The sequence below is a fragment of the Convolutriloba macropyga genome, chromosome 4 (genome assembly GCF_964194025.1).
Source record: "Convolutriloba macropyga chromosome 4, txConMacr16.3, whole genome shotgun sequence".
NCBI lineage: Eukaryota > Metazoa > Xenacoelomorpha > Acoela > Convolutidae > Convolutriloba > Convolutriloba macropyga.
In genome coordinates this window covers 71,726,629-71,745,285 of record NC_134471.1, presented here as the reverse complement: position 1 = coordinate 71,745,285, position 18,657 = coordinate 71,726,629, and the positions used below count along the sequence as shown (strand labels likewise).

General features: G+C 34.6%; 1 protein-coding gene across 4 annotated transcripts in view; it reads left to right on the top strand.

The window, feature by feature from the left end:
• Window positions 1–2,561, top strand: part of LOC142337875 (uncharacterized) — a 35,733-nt gene extending 33,172 nt beyond the window's left edge. For all 4 annotated transcript variants that reach the window (XM_075387478.1, XM_075387480.1, XM_075387479.1 and 1 more), the window contains one exon: window positions 73–2,561. In XM_075387478.1, the coding sequence (XP_075243593.1) occupies window positions 73–552 (480 nt within the window). In that variant the 3' untranslated portion in view covers window positions 553–2,561. The remainder of the gene's footprint in view (window positions 1–72) is intronic.
• The last annotated feature ends 16,096 nt before the right edge of the window (window positions 2,562–18,657 follow it).

Genomic DNA, 18,657 nt, shown 5'->3' with positions numbered 1-18,657 from the left:
CTTGTTTCTTTTGCACTCGAAGTTTGACTGATGCGTGTGAGTTCTAAGTAAAATCATATATTTCTGTTTCAGCACATTTTGGAGCACGGACGAGCTGAAGACAAAAGCAAAATTGTACAAGAACTGCGAGGCAAAGTGATGCTGCTTGCTCAGCACAAATTTGCGAGCAATGTTGTCGAGAAATGTGTCGTTCACGCATCTCGACCAGAAAGGGCGATGCTGATTGAAGAGGTCTTGTACGGCGAAGGTGCAAACAGTGCCTTGTGCACAATGATGCGAGACCAGTTCGCAAACTACGTCGTCCAGAAAATGATTGACGTCGCGGAACCGAGCCAAAGAAAGATTCTCATGGCAAAGATCCGACCGCATATTTCGATGCTGAGGAAGTACACATACGGAAAGCACATCATTGCTAAAATGGAGAAGTATTATACAAAACATAGCGGACTGGTCCAAGGCGCAGATGACATTTTGGGACATCATGGAGGTTCGGAGCTGTCGGCTGTCAATGCTTTCAGTATTGGACTGAACTTGAACACGGGGCTGAATTAAGAAAAAGTTGCCTTGTGCAAAATTACAAAATGAAGAACAATTACAGGCAGTGTAACTGATCGATGTAAGGATGCAGTTCTCTTTCATGGACACAAACCTCAAAATTTCGAGCAGTTAACAAACTTGACAAAACTGAATCTGAGAAAACTATTCTTCAAAAAGTTAATGTAAAGGATCAAATCATTTGGTGTATTAATCTCTCCCTTCGATATGATGCTATTTATCGCACCCTGTGCGTCTTCGATTTTTCAAGATCTGATCTGTTCAACTTTGAAGGGGATTTAGATCCCTTTTTCTGTTCACTTTTCTATCCAACTTTATAGCTAAATTTGTCATGTTAAATAACACGTATTAGTCCTTTCTCCATTATGTTGTGCTTAGTGTTATGTAATGCTCATTGTTAAGGTACCCGGATTGCGTAATAGTTACTTTGCTAATTACTCTCTTACCATACCTTGATTGCGTAATTGTCATCTAGCAGTTTATAAATGTCTTCCCGCAACTTCTTTTTGCTTTACTCCTTGTAGCCTTATTCTTTTTAGTTCTTAACAGAAGAAGTTATTTTGCATGGTGTATTGGCTAGTCATTATTTTTCCTCGCAGTTTTGATACAAAATTATACGTTGCGCATGATTTTGTCACGGTAAAGGGCGAACTATTTAACCTCTTAAGTCATCTGTATTGCTACCCTTCTTCTCTCGAATGTTAATCATTTTGAACTTCGGTGCTGGCTTATTTAAAAATACCTGTAAAAATGTTTAAAGTGTACCAAAGTTTAACTTAAACAACCTTTAGAAGTAAACTATGATTGCAAAAAGCGCTCTTTAGTCGTTTGTTCATGATTTGATTGATGCTTTCAAATGGGCGAAAAATGATTACATCTTTTGCAGTTTTAACTTTGTTCATGCGTTCTTTAAAGGTCAATGACCTATTCAGCTAATGGAGGCGGAAAGTTCAACGCCCGGAATTAATGAGGAAGTTTTCACACCTTTTTGATTAGTTGATAACACTCAATCAGTTTGTTCAGGCGCCGTTATTTATTCAGAAGCACTCAAAAGCTTGCCATGCTACATTATTAAACTAGTGTACTATTGTAATGTCTTACATCTACAGTTTTTGTTTTGTAGTATAAATATGTATTATGCTGATTAAACTAGTGTCTAATACTTGAGCCGTAAAATAGATCGAATTTCCTAGTCGATACGTGATATAAAATTTAGCACAAAAATGGAAAACCCAAAATTTTTAACTGAATGATGCGAAAAGTGGGTTTTGGATTTTTGCAGAATTTTGGTGATGAATGTTGGATGCTGTTGTCCAATGCAAGTGTTGTGTACATATGTTGTACATTGTAATAAAATGTGTATCTTATTTTGTTTCACTAAAATACAGAACTAAGCAATCTTTCTCTCCCTAACAATGCGTACCTTGAAACTATTTATTCATTTATACCTTTCCTCCTTTACCATACCTTGCTACTATGCTAATCTTTTCACCCTATTTATAACCAAACAGTTACCCTTTACTTATAACTAGCGTTACCTTGAATAATTTTTGATAGCACAACTCTTGTCTTGTACTAATTTCAACTAAGTTTTGTTTTGCTATCATACGAGCATGATCCATCAATGAACGTCAACGATTCAATAATTTGATGATCTTCAATTTTGACGTTCATAGATTTGAAATCGCGTGGCGATGTATTTTCCATGAAATGGACTGAAGCAAATGTTTATTTTGGTTAAGATGTAGTAGTCCGTCTAACTTGCTATTTATGCTGCTTTCGTCTTCTGAAAACGTTTAAAATTTCAATTGGACCGTGTTGTGTGTTTGTATCTAGTGATGAAAGAATTGAGGGTCGGTGGAGTAATTTATCTCGTGTTTGAGTTGTTCTCTACTATTACTACTGCTACTGATGATTATTGGTATCAATACAATTGCATACATACATACATTCATGTCTTTGCTTGTTTGGTTTAATCGTTGCATTCAATTCATCTTACATACAAACATTTGTCCGAAAAAGAAGAGCAACAGTAGCTTAGACAACCTACCTATCCATCAATATAAGAAGAGTTTTCAGTTCTACGTGTTTCTAATATTAATGTAATAGAACTAATGATTGAAAATCTAATCGACGCTAGAACCAATGGTAGAAAAAGTAATCGACGCTAGAAACAAGAAGCAGAAAAGTTATAGTAGTAGTATTAGTAGTTATTATAGAGTAAGTTAGAACTGCTTTTTGCATGTACAAGTTGATTAATCTATTGGGTAGACTATTGCGAAGCCCAACACTAGCCAATGAGGCGTTGCAACAGTTTTCTTGTTTTAGACATTTAAATAAACGCAAAGAATTGACTTCCATAAATGATCAATATAAAGACCTAAAATCGCCTGTGAACTAATTTTTTCTGAGCAAACAAGGTTTTTTTGATTATGCGCTGCGTTCGATGAATGATTTTGCGACTTTAAGATGTGTTTTTGATAGAATGGAGTAAATAGATAACCAGATAACCGTTCTTAGCCAATTTTGTCCAACTGGCCCAGTTTTTTTTGCTCATTTGAGTTTTCGGTAAAGACAGATTTTAATTTGATGCTTTATTTATGTAGCTCTGAAAATGAATAATTTTGCCTTTTTAAATTAATTTCTTCAATTTATGATCTTTAAGAGCACTTTTTAGAAAACGCAGTACATATGGCAACTTCACGTTCACTATTCATGCATTGAAGGACTCTCTATAACATTAGGTAAATTTTCTACTGAGATTTCGGGAGTTTTTGCCCAATTTTCGGTTTTTTGCTTATCTTTATTTTAAATACTAGAAAACAGAAAATTTTCTTTGTGCACTGTCCGGGATTTGTTTCGTGTTATTAGTAATTGAGTTAGTTTTCTATGTTAAATTTTGAAAAACTTTCGTGAGTTGAGTTTAAAAACGACATAATTTTCGTAGAACATTTTAAAGTTTTGCATAATTGAAATTTATTTTTTGCAAAAACATTCCTCCTGTGTAGATAAAAAAATTCAAAGATTCGAAACTGTCAAATAATTTTACTAAAAAAAGTGTAAAAAATTTGCCAAAATTGCATTTATCAAAACCTAACTTGATTATTGATAAAACGGAACTATCATCCTGGACAGTACACGAAAAAAATTTTCTAAATAAAGTAAAAAGACAAACAAAAAACAAAATTTAGACAGAAAACTCGAAATCTGTGTAGGATGTGTACAAATTCATCAGAAAAAAATCACCTAATTTTATAGAGAGTTATTCAATGGTTAAATAATGAAAGGACACAAAAGACATTGTGAAGTCAAAAAGCATATCTAGTTCTCAGAATATAATCTAATTTTTGTGAAGGAAAAATTGTACTGAAATTCAAGAGCTCACGAAAACAAAATTCTTTAATTTAGAGTCACGAAAAAACGAAAAGAAACAAAACATTTTTGAAGGCAAAAAATCATTTAAAATCAAAACCGATGCCCGGGATTTAAACAGAGTTACAGCAGTATTTTAGTGCTGAATTATGTTAATTGAAAGCAATCAGAAATGTGGAAAAAATGAAAGATATAAGGATTGTGAATAAATGTTAAAATCATAAATCTTTTATGACAACTCATAAAAGCAAATCAAATAGGTTTTAGGAAAATACTGGAATGATACATGCTATAATTTCGAGAAAACGGGCAGATAGAAAAAACCAGAAACAAAAAAAACAATTTATTGATTTTCGCAAAAAAAAGTTGAAAACAAAGAAAAAAATGAAGTAGAAAAACAAATACAATTCATTATTAGGCATTGAGGGCTTATAAACATTATCTTTGTACATTTACTATAGAATGATCATTCAATGTTTCTAAGCCCTCATTGCTTAATTTTGAATTGAATTCGTTTTCTACTTCATTTTTTTTTGAAATTGAATGATCATTCTATTGTAAGTGTCTATCAAGCCTTCAATGTGTATAAAGCCCTATATAAAGCTAATGTATATAAGCCTCCAATGCTTAATAATGAATTATATTTGTTTTTCTGCTTTAATTTTTTCATCTTTTTTAGTAGTCTGTTTGTTTCTGGTTTTTTACAATGTGTCAGTTTTCTCCACAATCTAGCATGTAACATTCTAGTATTCCCCTGAAAACCATTAGTTTTGCATTCATCAGTTGTTATTAAAATTTTATGATTAACCATTTTTCTTACAATATGTTTTTTCATGCTTATTTTTTCAAGTTTGCAATTGCTTTCAAATGATATAATTAAACACTGAAAATTGCTGTAATTCCATTTGAAACCCTGGTATCAGTTTTTTGTCTTCTGAAATTTTCTGCTTCTCATCGTCTTTTCAAAGACTAATCTAAGTTTTGCAATAAATTGAGCTGACTTTGTCTATGATATCTCAAACAAGAGAGAAGCATATCCTGTTTTTGTCTGAATTGCGCAGTGACTCTGAAAAATTCGTGTTCTTGAGTTCTAATTTTTAGTTTTTTTCCTTTAAAAATTTCAGTTTACGTTTGGAGCATATTATTTGCCTTATGATTCTACAATGTCAATTTGTTCAGAGTTTGTTGTGCAGTTCTATCTTTTTAAGACTCGTATTATGAATTATTTCTTGTCATAATTTAGCCCTCTCATTTTTCTGCGCCCATCTGTAATGACCGTACTATGAATTTAGGCCTTTATTGAATATGGCCGAATGTTTTTAATAACGTTACATTTTGCTGTATCAAAAATTTCAAAGTTTTTTTTGTCGAAACTGTGTCTTATATTTTAATGTTTTTTGTATTGTCGCTGATTTATGTCAATTTATTTTTCAACTTGTTTCAATGATGTCAATGCGCAAACATTTCTCGTTTTGGCGGGTTCGTTTTTCGTTTCGAGTGACTTACCTCACTCAATAAAATCACATTTGCACTTTAAAACTTATGATTCATTTGATATAGTTTAAAGTCAAAGGAGCTCAGATGCGTAATAAATATTCTCATTAAAAAGGCTTCTGCGGAAAAAAATAGAAAAATACTCCTTTCCTCTAGGAGTTGGGCGTTGTGTTAACAGTCAATGACTGTTAACACAACACCCTACTCCTAGATAAAAGGAGTATTTTTCTAATTCTGACGCTCAATTCTACTCTTAGTGATCTTCTCTCTGAATGGTACCACTTTTATCTTTCTAATATAATGCCTGAAATGAACTCGGCAATTCTCTGTGAGAAGAAAAACATATTTTCGAAATTTGCAACTCTAACCTAAGATTGCAAAAAGCGGTTTTCGGTCAACGCCAGAGGTTTAGCTCTAAGCAGCGTCACTTACCCTACACTGAGCAATTTGTTGAATGTGACTTTTCGCTCCGAAAATTAAATCTTCCGATCTTTTCAACAATTGATTGCTTGCAAAAGTGGGGGACAAAAAGGAAAGAACCATAGAATTTAAGCGAGCATTTTTGTAACCGAATAGTGATAAATAACATTTTTCAACGCAGTCGCATTGTGTGATAAGCGCTATATAATAAAACATAGCCGGAAGGTTGACGGAGTAGCTGCAGAATAGACTTGCGTGCCGTATAACATAGATAGAAACAGAAGTAGATATAAGTTGAAAAACTTATCGGTACCGCTCAAAAAGCTATTTAAAAAATATTCAGTGATAAATTAATAAATTATATTAATTTTCCGCAGAAGCACTTTTAATGGTAATATTTTTTATGCTTCTGAGCTCCTTTGACTTTAAACTAATATAAATTAAACATAAGTTTTAAAGTGCAAAGGTCGTTTCATTGAGTGAGGTAAGTCACTCGAAACGAGAAACGAAGCTGCCAAAACGAGAAACGTTTGAGCATTGACATCAAAATTTAGATTTAAAAAATTTTGTCTTTTTGAATTTTTTTGGTTTTTCATTGAGCTTAACCGCTCTCTTAAATCTTGCAGATGCGTTTACAAAAATTAGTACTTATGGTTTTGAAGATATTAATGCAAATTCATTTTTTATAAGTTTGAATCAGCTATATGGTTAGTCGTATTTGAAAATTTTCTTTATTTCCATTATAGAACAACTAACGGGTTGAAAAACATATTATTTGTTTCCAAAGCTATTACTATTCGCATTTAACTCTGATTTTTTTCTTTTAGATTCAAAAAGTGATGAGGCATTGAAACATTTCAAAGGAACGGCCTTGAATCTTCTTCGTGTTTGCATTTTGCATGTAATACCTTCAATGACTTTAGCATTGTTTTCTTTAGTAGTTTTGGGATTCTTTCGCTCTTCGCTGTACTCTGTTATTTAGTTATTTTTACTCTGCTTGCAATAACTACCACGACATCAAAACAACTCTTAGCATTAAAACTGAGGAGAAACGATCAAACAACTTCAGACTACAGCGAAAAGTTAAAAAATCTGTGAAACGTATAAAAATCTTAACATTTTGAGTAAAACCATTGACGGAAAAAAATTTTTTGATTGCTCTCAAAAGAAGTTTGTGGCAATTATATTAATCCTAAGGTCCTTTCATTCAACTTTTTGTTTGACCGATTTTGTGTCTGACCCATTTGACTTTTCGTCCTCAAAAACGGGCTAAAGATGTAGTGCTCAGAGGGCATTAAGTGGCCAAGCAGCACTGTTAGAGCCTCACGCTTTACTCGTTCGGGTTGCTCATTTTACAAAATTGTCAGTAGTCAATCTAGGTCATTTATGATTTCTAGTAATCTTACTAGATCAAATATGATTTGCATGATTTCTTAGTTTTCAAACAAGGATCATACAAAAAATCAGACGTAAATCTAAAATGCTTAAATCAACACGCCCTAAACGACTGATACAGAAAGAAACTTGATCAATGCAGCCAGGTAATATGCATTTTTAAAAAAAATTATTTTTCTTATAAATGAACATTTATTGTTATAAACTGACTTTAGAGAATATCAAAACTTTATTTTTATATATGGACTTACTCCTTTACTTAGTGCCAACTTTGCAAATGATATTGTGCGTTAGGGTGATGGCGGGGAATCACATAGGTGATGCCTTTCCAAAAAAAATTTAAAAAAACTTGAATGTTAACAAAATTAATAAAAAATTATGACTCTTGGTAATCATACAAGGTTCATATATGATTTCTTGGTAATCATACAAGGATCATGAATGATTTCTTAGTATTCATACAGGGATCGTACTAGGAAATACGTTATGATTTACATGGCATCGTATATGATCCTTGTATGACTACTAAGAAATGTCGACCAGGATGAAGTTTCATTTCAAACTTATTTGTAAGCTTCTTGTAGTAATTTTTCTCCGATAATTGCGTTTGTTATGGCTGTTCCCATTTTGCATGCGCGTTCTCGGGATCCATATTCCATATTGCTTTTATTCCCGTGTATTTGTCGGTGGATTTCGTTTGTGTTTTTTGAGCGACGTGCAAGCATATTTCGGGTCAGCAGCTGTTTTGTCTATCGATTTTTTTATTCTGTAAGATAGTATTGCACACGTATCATTAGAAAGGCATGGGCATGATACTATTCCTAACAACTCGCAACTGCTGCTGTTTTTATTGCGACATCATCCGAGGATTTTTTCCACATTAGAGGGCCATCTTTTAACCAACAATCAGTAAACTTTTCGTTTTGTTCTGTTCTGTTCTTACGCAAAATGTCAATTCATTTTCCAGGTCCCTTGTGCAACTTTGCGGAGACACGATTCCTGTAACTCGGAGGTTTATTGTATATTTAAAGGTGTTGACATACGTTGGCTGCTCGTCCTAATCGAAAGATTCAAGATCGAGGGAAACTTTTTTGATTGCCTGGGCAATTTCTGGAATGCCAGTGCCATCAAAAACCCAAATTGCAAAATTTTGGTCCTTGGCGCTGTTTATATTATCAGTGTATTAGATTATTCGCATCTCTTCCTCGCATAACCCTCGCATAACGGTTTTATTTTCATCTCCCTCCAAGTCGAAGCAATATAAGCAAGGAAAAATATCAACAAATTGAGGTTTCAATCTAATTTAATTTAATTTAATAAAACATTGGGTTTCCATATGGGTTAAAAAACTAAATAGGTTTTAAGTCAGGGTTTAATGATAAGTAGGATTGGCATCATAGCAAAATAATTCAAAAACTTGTTGAATTTTGAGGTTTTCGCACACCGGTTCTTTGCCAACGTTTTTGTCCAAATTTAGCAAAATCACTAGTTGTATTGTACAGTTAGTCGCAAATAAGGATCAAACACCTCCATGGTGATATCTCCAGCTTCGCCTTCAAAAATAATTTTGATGAAAGGGTTAGTGTATAACATACAGAGTAACAGCACTTTTTGCACAGCATTTATTTTGTGGTCACAATTTAAGGGTTAGCAAACGTTGCAGAGACGTTAAGGGGGTGTTGTCCGCCTATGAGATTAACTGAAGTTCTCTGAATGTTTTGATCAAGTTCTACTAGACAAGTTCATCTAGGCAAATGTATGTGGAGACAACTTTTTCGGATTTCTTTTCGCTAAGAAAACAATTTACACTAATTTACAGGAAACTATATTCAGTAAACTTTAATTTCTTGAATTGATTAGGGCTAACAACACAATGCCGTCACTCCGTTGATGAACTTCTAAATGCCATCTTTTAGTGGGAACATACTGTTTGGTCGTCTATAAGCCAGAACAAATCATCTTTTTTCATATTTTTTTTGTCACTTTTTTCACTTAGGACGAAAGTTGAGTTGAGAACATATTTTTTTAACCATCGCTTCCGAATACAGCTAGCGTATGCTTGCGAATTCTTGTTTAGAATCGGCATCTCTGATATACGGTTAAGCGTTCAATTGTCTTCCAAGAAGTAAGTGATTTGGTGCGGGAGCCTCAAGATATTCAGGATCGCTGCTCACAAGTACGTCGGGATTTTTCAATCTGTTCTACTAAGCACCTAATTGTCTTTAGTAACTCATCAGTGAAGGTTCCTTGTTCAACAACAATGAGGTTTGACTTTTTGCAGCTTCAAACAAGCCTTTACTACACAACTCCAAAGCTCCATTTTTGGTACCAAAAGTTGTCGCATGGCGGCAATCCTACTGATTATCAATTGCAAATGAAATCTTCGTTTCTCCAGTTCTATCAATTGTGCACACAGCGTCAAGTCAAGCATTCAAAAACTCTTGCAGACAGTAATGGATGTTGTCGGTTTTGACGTACTGTCTGCGAAGTTGTTTCATTAACAGATTTCAGTTCGTTGACCCAAGTGAAGAAACCGACTTTGACAGTTTGGCTCACTAATTGGTCTCTTTGTTACCCATTTTGGCTCCAAATTGCATTGAGGAGCATTTTAAATCTCATAGTGAACGATGAAAACAGTCACCAAGGATCAAAAACATATCACACAATTACTGAAACAGGTCTTTAGATTAAAAGGTTGGGCACTTCGCGTTCCGATCTTCTGCAGACGTCAGAAGAATCGACAATAACATCCCGCTGCAGTCCTAAATTGAATGAAATTGGAGGCTCGAGCCGAGCTCAATCGTTTTAATTGCAGAAATGATTTGTGGATTTGTGAAACGGCCTGGTTTACAATATTATTGTTACTTATCCATCTCTGACTCAAAACTTCCACTTTTCAACATTTCGGCCATATCTTTTTCGATGTTGATGGCTTCATCTGTGGTTTTCACAAAATTTTATGAAATCATTCAAATAGAAACTGCTTACAATATCAGCTAAACAATTGGAATAGTGCTTTTATTATTTATTCCTGCTGGTTGAAGTATTCCTGCTCCTTGCCAAATTTGTGCATATGGGAGAAATTTTTGCTCCAAACATGTATCTTGTGTATTTAAAAGTCTTTTATAGATTCAATTATGTTATCTCGCCAGAGAAATCTGCAACCATCTAATGGCAATGGAACCTGAAGTATTAGCGCATCGAAAACTGCTATCTTCGCTATTGATTGCTTTCTGGATCTGCAAATTACTTTTATCAAAATTTGCAGAAGATCTGGACCGCAAAAAGCTGGTCATTCAGTGAAACACCTCTGATATTTGATTTCGCATTAGAATATCTACGATTTTTGTCAAGGCTGATCTGAATTGATAAACTCTTGATTTGGTGATTAACATAGCTGCTTATTTCTGGTAGCTTAGAGATCATTTTTATTTGGTGTCGAACCGAAGCCTTTTTATAAGTCTACAGCGATTGTTTCTCAGATGTTTTCCTGCGATCTTCATCTTTTTCAAAAAGTTTCTCCAGCAGTTTGCGTTAGGCGGCACCGGAGATAAAATTGTTTGGCAATTCGCTAAATTGAAAAACCAAAAATGGCCATCTTCATTCAATCTTTTTTAAAGATTGATTGTGCCTTTCGGCGTTTACAAAGCTTGCTTTTAGTCTTTTGATTTACCGCTCGTATTACTTCTTGGCGCATGAGATTCGGTATATCACCAATGCCTTATATGATCTACTTAAGTGTCTGGTTGTTAAGCCGCGTAGGATTTCGAGTAGCTGTTTTTCTAACGTAGAAGAGGTCTGTCAATCGTCCAGCCAATAGCGGTTATCATAGCGATAGGATGACTTTGGCCAATGCTTTGGTAAAATTCAATTCAAAGGTGATTTGCAACCTGTAATTTGATAATTTTTAGTCAGCTAACGAGAACGGAATATCGAGCGAACCACTTAAATGAGTTTTTTCCAAGTCTCCAAAGTTTTAAAGTTGAAGGTTGAAAGTTCTGCTGCGCGTTGCTGCTCAGAGCTTTTTTGATCTCAGCCAAAAGACTTAATGAGTTTTTCTCCAGGACCATGAACTCTGGATAAGTTAAACAACATTTTAATTCCTTTAAGTTTTAAATCTGAATTGATTTGAGCATCCATGTACGATATATCGGATTCATTGTTTAACACAAGTAATGTCGTTATTTTTTATTTGCCCTGGACTGCTGACCTTCATAAATTGAAAAATCTCTCCTGGTTGGATTGTTTTGCCATTAGTAAGCCACGTTGACTCAATAATGAACAATGTTGAAGATATGGAGGTTGTGTTGCTGTGATCTGCTGGCTCATGTGTCTTTGAATGGTTGTTAGAAGTACTTTGTTGCTTTCGTTTTGAAATATCATAATGAAGAATCGGTGATTTTTTTCGTACAAGCAACCATTCACACCAAAGGCTCTCTATGCCTCGCAGTTTTTGATGTGATGAGGACCATTGAGACCAGAGAAAAAACATATATGCCTTCAACAATTTCGTATCTCTCTGTTAAAGCAAGAGCTTCAAGATTTCTGATCGAGTAAAATTTATCAATTCAAAGATTCTTTGGACATTGTCTATGGTTTTTGTTTCTCAGACTTTAGAATGCTCAATTACCTTGTGTTTGTATTTGTTTCTTATTGTGTCAGGTTTGACTGCATCGATCTATCAGAACATAGGAACTGTGAGATTACGTCACCATGCAGCAAAGCGACACCATTCGGTCAATCACCAAAATAAAAAACTATCTTGATGTTGAATACTTCAATTCAGCCTGAAGAGCCACATAGTTCTTATCTCTGTGATAGAGTTTCGAAAAGCACTATTGAGTACCATTTCAGATGGCATAGAGAAGTCGTATTAGATCTGTTGCAGCGCCTTGGGCCCACTTGACACAATTTGATCAAATTTTATGTTAAATTAGATTCTTTGGTTTTGATGAAAGCATGTGCTTGAATAAATGTGTCGACAATTAAAAATTGTTACGAGTTTTAAAAACTGTTTGAGGGCGTAGCTTGGTCCTTCGGCTATAAAGGTTTGCGCAGTTTCAGATTTGGGACTTTGCGACATCCTCTTCCGCTTCTCTATTGATTTGCATTATTTCAGAAAATCATTCTTGTTCATTAGTATGGTCTGGTAGCTCAAAATTATTGCGAGGGCCCAGTTTTGTAATTTTTATCTTTTCGAGGTATTCTATGAAGCTGTTTTTACGATGTTGCAAATCTCTTTGTTCTGAGTTTATTTTTGTTTTCCTGGAGATCGGTCTGTTTGACGCTTTTCTCAATGGAAGCTAATTAGATGACACTCTATTGCAAAAAATCAACTTACTCAACTATGCGCAATTCTTTTCAACAAAGCAATCCTTATATCTCTCACTGGTGAGTTGAATATTTAGAAAACTGAGTTGACTGAGTAGACATTTCTGACATTTCCGTTTCATACTGATCCCACATGTCCTGTGAAGTTGATTCTCGAAGTGCAACCCAAATCAATTGTAGTAAGTTTTTTGGATATAGCTCCCATGTTAATTCGAGTTCAGTTTTTCACTAAAGCATCTAGTTCCCCGGTCACGGCCCCAAAAATATATCTACTGTTCTTCCGTGATAACATAGGGAATAATTTCTGCCCTGGCGTCTATCTGAAAGATGAAATCTTCCAAAACAATTTGTCGTCTTGATCTCTATTTAGTGTTTTCGGACGGGAAAATCCAGCAAGGTGAGGTCATTTAGAAGGCAATCCAGTTGATGTAAAAAATTTTTTGTCAAAGTATCTTTGACTGATGTAAATTTGTTGTTCCCAAATCTATTTAAATTTTGGTATTTACAAAAAATGATATATAAAGGGAAAATCAAGGAAGTTGCATGAATACTCTCAACTGTTTACTTGATAAGTTTGTGGAGGCAAAGGTTTTTTTCATTATAGATATTTCAATGACACAAGTATTGCATCAAAATCAAAATGTTTTCTTCTATGAATATGGATTTACCATAACATTAGCCCTGTGTTTATGTAGGTAATGAAAGAATGTGAGCAGTATGTAATCAGGGAAAACCCAAACATTTAGCAGCACTCTCTTAGCAATATGAAATTAACCGCAAGGTAATTACCATTAAAGATTGTAAAAATGTTTAATGAAAATTTAGTGATCTGATTTAGGAACTACGGTTAACTTTGTTTCTAATCATAATACACGGTGATTTTTATTCAAAAAAATTAAACGATGAAATTAGAGATGTTTAAGGTTGAGCGAGACAAGCGAATGAAGCCATAGCTCTACTAAGCATTATATGTAATGAAAAAGATCAATTAAATTTTTTTATTAGAGTTTCAATCTATTTTACCAAAATTGTTTGTTCTGATTCAGACTTAACTTCTAATTAGGGTTAAAGCCACGGTTAAATAATAGATACGAGTTACATCATTGACAAATAATTTGAAAGTTTGCTGAGTTTTAATTTTTTTGTATACCTGTTTTCGTATACCAAATCGTATACCAAATCTGGTCAAAACATTGGTTCTATTGTACAGTTCGTCACAGATAAGGGTCGAACACCCCCTATATTGGTATCTACTACAATTTCACCTTCATTTTGAATTTTATTATTAGGAAGGGTTAAGTTTGTCATATAAAGAGTAACAGCACATTTTTAACAACATTTACTTTGCGGCATAAATTTCAAATTATTTATATTTTTCCATTTTGACTGTGCCACAGTAGAAATAGTTTTAGGGTCAAAAATTATATACACGACTAGAAATATAGTAGTTCGAGAAAGACGACATTCTCTTATTCTCTGAATGATATTACTGTATCGGACGTCAAAGTTCGAATAACTAGCAGTAACTACCAAAAAGGTTCAACAATCACCAGAAACTGAACAGAAATGATTTGAAGGTTATACAATCTTAATTTTACATTAGTACTCTGTAGACAAACTGCCTAAAATTGTTTGTTCATTTGCAGTGATTGGTTTCAAATTTGATTATAATATCAGTTGAAGAGAACATTTAATTTAGAAAGATTCCACAACGTAATTAAATTACTCTTATGATTACGATTTCAACGGAAGCGCAGTTGAATGCTTAAAATGTGTAAAAGTTTTTGTGGTATTCCTTACAACTGATTTCGAGGCAGCAAAAAGCAAAACAAAATTGTTGACTCTTGCGACCACCAGTCTGAATCTTGGTGCCAAGATTAATTTTCTAATTTTACTTTTTGCACTAAGTGTGGGTATATATTGAACTGATTTTTGGATCTTTTTATCCCTAAAATTAAATCACTATCTGAAGCTATTAAATAGATCTCTCCTTGAAATCCCTATTAAGTGTAAAATATCATTTTTTGTTCTCTCATCTTTGATAAATTAGTTTTTTTAAGCTAAAAACTTTTTTTTTCCGTCTGGTATAGTCCTTAACCCAACAAGTTATGGCACTAGCAGTTTTGTAAATCTTAAATTAATTTTATCACAAAAAACTCTGGCTGTTGACAGCCAAAATCCTTTTCTGTTGAGTATATTTTTTATTTCACAACTGTTTTTTCCTGTCACATTCCACGATGAATAAACAGACAGTGAACTTGTTGACCTACACAAGAAAGACTCAAGATTTTCCAATCTGAAGCCCAAGAAATGTGGCAATGACGCAGACGGAAGGGGTGTGCAGCGAACTACTGGAGAAAGCGGAGCAACTCAATGAGCTTCAACCGCTGGCCAATGGGGCAAGCAATGAGAGGAAGAAGGAACAAAAGGTGCTCCAGGATGCATATGAGAAGGAATTGGCTCACATTAAGGAGAAGAGAAACAAGGTGTGGTGCGATCTGGCATTGACTCTAGATGTAGCATCGCTCATGCTGGAGAGACATGACTTTTTGGAAAGTGATGGCATAGGAGATGAAGCAAAAGCTTGGAAGCATTTTTTGGAAAGATTTCAGAGTCTGGAGACGACCCCAGTGCTGACTTTGGTGTCACAGTGAGCTAGAGTGCAGCTTAATGATTCTGAGGGTATGACTGGCTCTTTCATCACAGTACAGGAGCTGCTCAAAAGCAGAGGAGAATCTCAAACACCCTCCCCTCTTCAACGGCTTGATATTCAATAGTCCGCCAATGAGATAAGGAGGTTTCGTTGTACAGGAAAGCTTCCACCGAGCAACAAACCTGACAGGGCTGAAATAAAGACTGCAGAATTTTCAAGAGAGCACGGTACAGAGAAAAGGGACAATGTCTCATTATAAATTACTCATAAGAGTGATATAAGCTACCTTAGAAATCTTGAAACATCAGCAGGGAAAAAGCAAACTTTTTGGAAATGTTTCATGACATTTCCCTGCCATTAAGGGTCTTCTATTTTACATCAAAATATTGAAGGCAACTCTCAAGAAAAAAACCTTGAAGTTCTACAGCCCTTTTGTTTAGAATACCCCGTTACTAGCAAACACAGAGCTACCATTTTAAGAGCACGTTGCACTTTTTTGTTTTGAGTAGATTTTTTTTCAGTTTCTTGTCAAACAGTCGAGCAATTCAGCTCTGGCTCAGCAAAAATTGTGCGCCAATTGCAGCACCTCTGAGCATGTGTTACAGTTTTTTATTGATTCCTTTGAACATCCCCAAACAGATTGGGCATTGATGTTTTAAGGAAGTTAATTTAAAAGTTTTAACTGAAATTGAAAATTCATTTATTGAAAAGTTTATTTAATACATTTAATCTGGTTAAAAATTGAGTGGAAGAGCATCGCATGAAGCAGAAAGATTGTGATGTGCCAAGCAGCACTCCATGTCTATAATCGACTGCAGATGCGAAGGGCATGTCAATTATATACCAGACAACAGATAGCTCTTTAACTCCTCTAACAGACTGCAGTTTCTCTCCGTGTATGAAATCTACCTAACATTCTTGCCATGAATCTGACTTATGTACTGTATGTCCCAAATTAGGATTGTAATGTCCTCTACGACCATAACCAACTTACACTCCATACATTGCACAATTGTTGTAAATTGAACAACCAATTAGGCATTTAAAAAACTGCAAGCTCAAAACCTCAGCCATTTCCAGCATACGTTTTTTGCGACCAAAGCACAGCACAATGTTAGCTAAATTACCTCTCAAAATAGGAGGCAAGTTCGGTTGATCACGAAGACCGTTGCTATGCGTTATTGGTTCACACTTCATTGCAGCTCACCGCTAATGATTTTGTCTCAATATTGTTTAACACAAACATCCGGGGAATCGCAACTTCATTTTAAGATTCAGGAGTCACGCTGAAAAAAATTGAGATGCTCTTATTTTTGTGAGGACCTAGAAAAAGTCCGAAAAAAAATCCAGTTGTTTGCAATCACTTATACCAGAGACTTACGTGACTTTTGAGGGTAAACTTGAATTCTTCGTTTGCTTTCGTTTCAGAGAAATAAAGATAAGAATCATTTTTGGGAATAAGAGTTTTTATCAGTATACACTAGTGTGACGCCTGGAGTTCATACAATTTATGACGAGGGACGATTCTGTTAAAGCAAATGAAAAAAATGTGCTAGATAAAACACCAACTCTGCTCATTCCAAAATCAAATGAAAAACCAATTGAACAATCTTTTATTTTACTGGCTGAAAACTGTCTCACTCACCGTTGGGCGAGAATATCAGACATTTATTTCAATGTTCATCACTTTCTCCATTGAAGTGAACATTAGAACCTGACCTCTCTACAAGAATCTCAGTAGTCTCATTTCAGTTTTTATTTGTATGACGTCTTCCTCCATAATGCATTCAGGACCCGTGCAAGTTTAAGGCGGTTTAATTTGGAGTGCAATACGAGATGAGCTCTTTCCTGCAGTCTTCACATCAGAAAAAAGTTTCTTTTCTGATGCTTAGTTCACTAAAGAATCTGAATTGACCTAGTGCAAAAGTTAGAAGTAAAAAATCATTGTTTTGTCATTCTTAAGAGTTTGTTAAATTCTTCTAACTAAATGCTCGTTGCCAGGTGTTCAAAACATGTTTTTCCCACTATGCTTAAAGTTTCAAGAAGTTCGTGCTCAAAAACACGTCGAAATAACTTTGAAGCCAGTCATCTTTTTAAAATTTTATGGATATAATAAAGATGGAAAAAACTAACGTGATTTGACGTTTTCTGTAGGATATTAGAGTTGAATTTTACGGAACAGCGACCATAACGATACTTAAGATTTGCAAGTACAGCACATTTTCTTCAAACATATAGTTTTGTATTACCGAACAGGAAAAAAATTTAATGTTGAAGAGAAAATCATACGCTCCATATCATTGTTTGAACTTCAGGGAAAGGTTGTATCAAGTCACCATCTTCACACATCTTTACAGCACACATATTTATTACTGATGTTTGAAAATCTGATTTCTATATCCAAACGGTTTTTTTTTGTTATCATTTTTATTTTGCGTTTCAGTTGTCATTATCAATCTTTCTCTTGGTTACACAGCACATGTTATCACATATGTAAATCATTACGAAAAAAATGCAACGTGATTTCTTGGGGTTTAGTTTATCTGTGCCGGGAAGGCGGGGACACAAACAAAACAAATTTGGAAAATCACACTAGATATTTTGGCTTAAAACAGTTTTCTCTCTCATGCCCTTCGATTATTTAACTAATGTTGTTCACGAGATATGTAAAATACTCAACTTTTACCAAAGCCATTTCACATCTGATGATATCTTCAATTCCCATGTCATGTTTTCACTATAATAGTACGAGGTTGAGTTTTGCTTGTACCAATTCGTTTAGTGTATTGGGCGGAATTGAGACGAGATGAAGCCCAAGTAGAACGGAGTTCAGCACTAGAAACTGAGGCACCAAAAATACTTCTCTAATTGTCTAAAGGCGCAGAACAGATTTATTGCTCAGAAAACTATACTTTCAACTTGTGATCAAATAAAAGGATAGTGGCTACACGAAGTTTTCATATGTGCAAAAATGTTTAGTTCTTGCTTCTTTAAAATATCATAGAAATGTCATCTCTTGTGGAAAATTTTTAGCTTTTGGGAAAATTTTTTAACGCGAAGAACATTTTTTCTTTTGTACTCTTAGAGTACTCTTCAATGAGGAGGGCAAAGTCATTGGAGTACAATTGGAGTTCTGGGCCGTTTTTGGGGTAATGATCAGCCTTGTGTATAGGTAGTCAATTTAAAACTGATGATAAGAATAAAAATTTCTCGCAAACTAACATCTTATTTTTTATCATAAGCTTTTGACAATCCGAAAGACTGCAGAGGTTCAGCAAAAAAATTTAGATCTAATTTGTTTCACCCTACACCCACCCCTCCCTCTCGCAAGGGGGGGGGGTGAGAACAGATTCTCCTCCATTTGGTTAAAAATAACCTGTAACTTTTTTTCTGAAACCAGGCGAACAAACTTTTTAGTTTACCAAAAAAAGTTTACC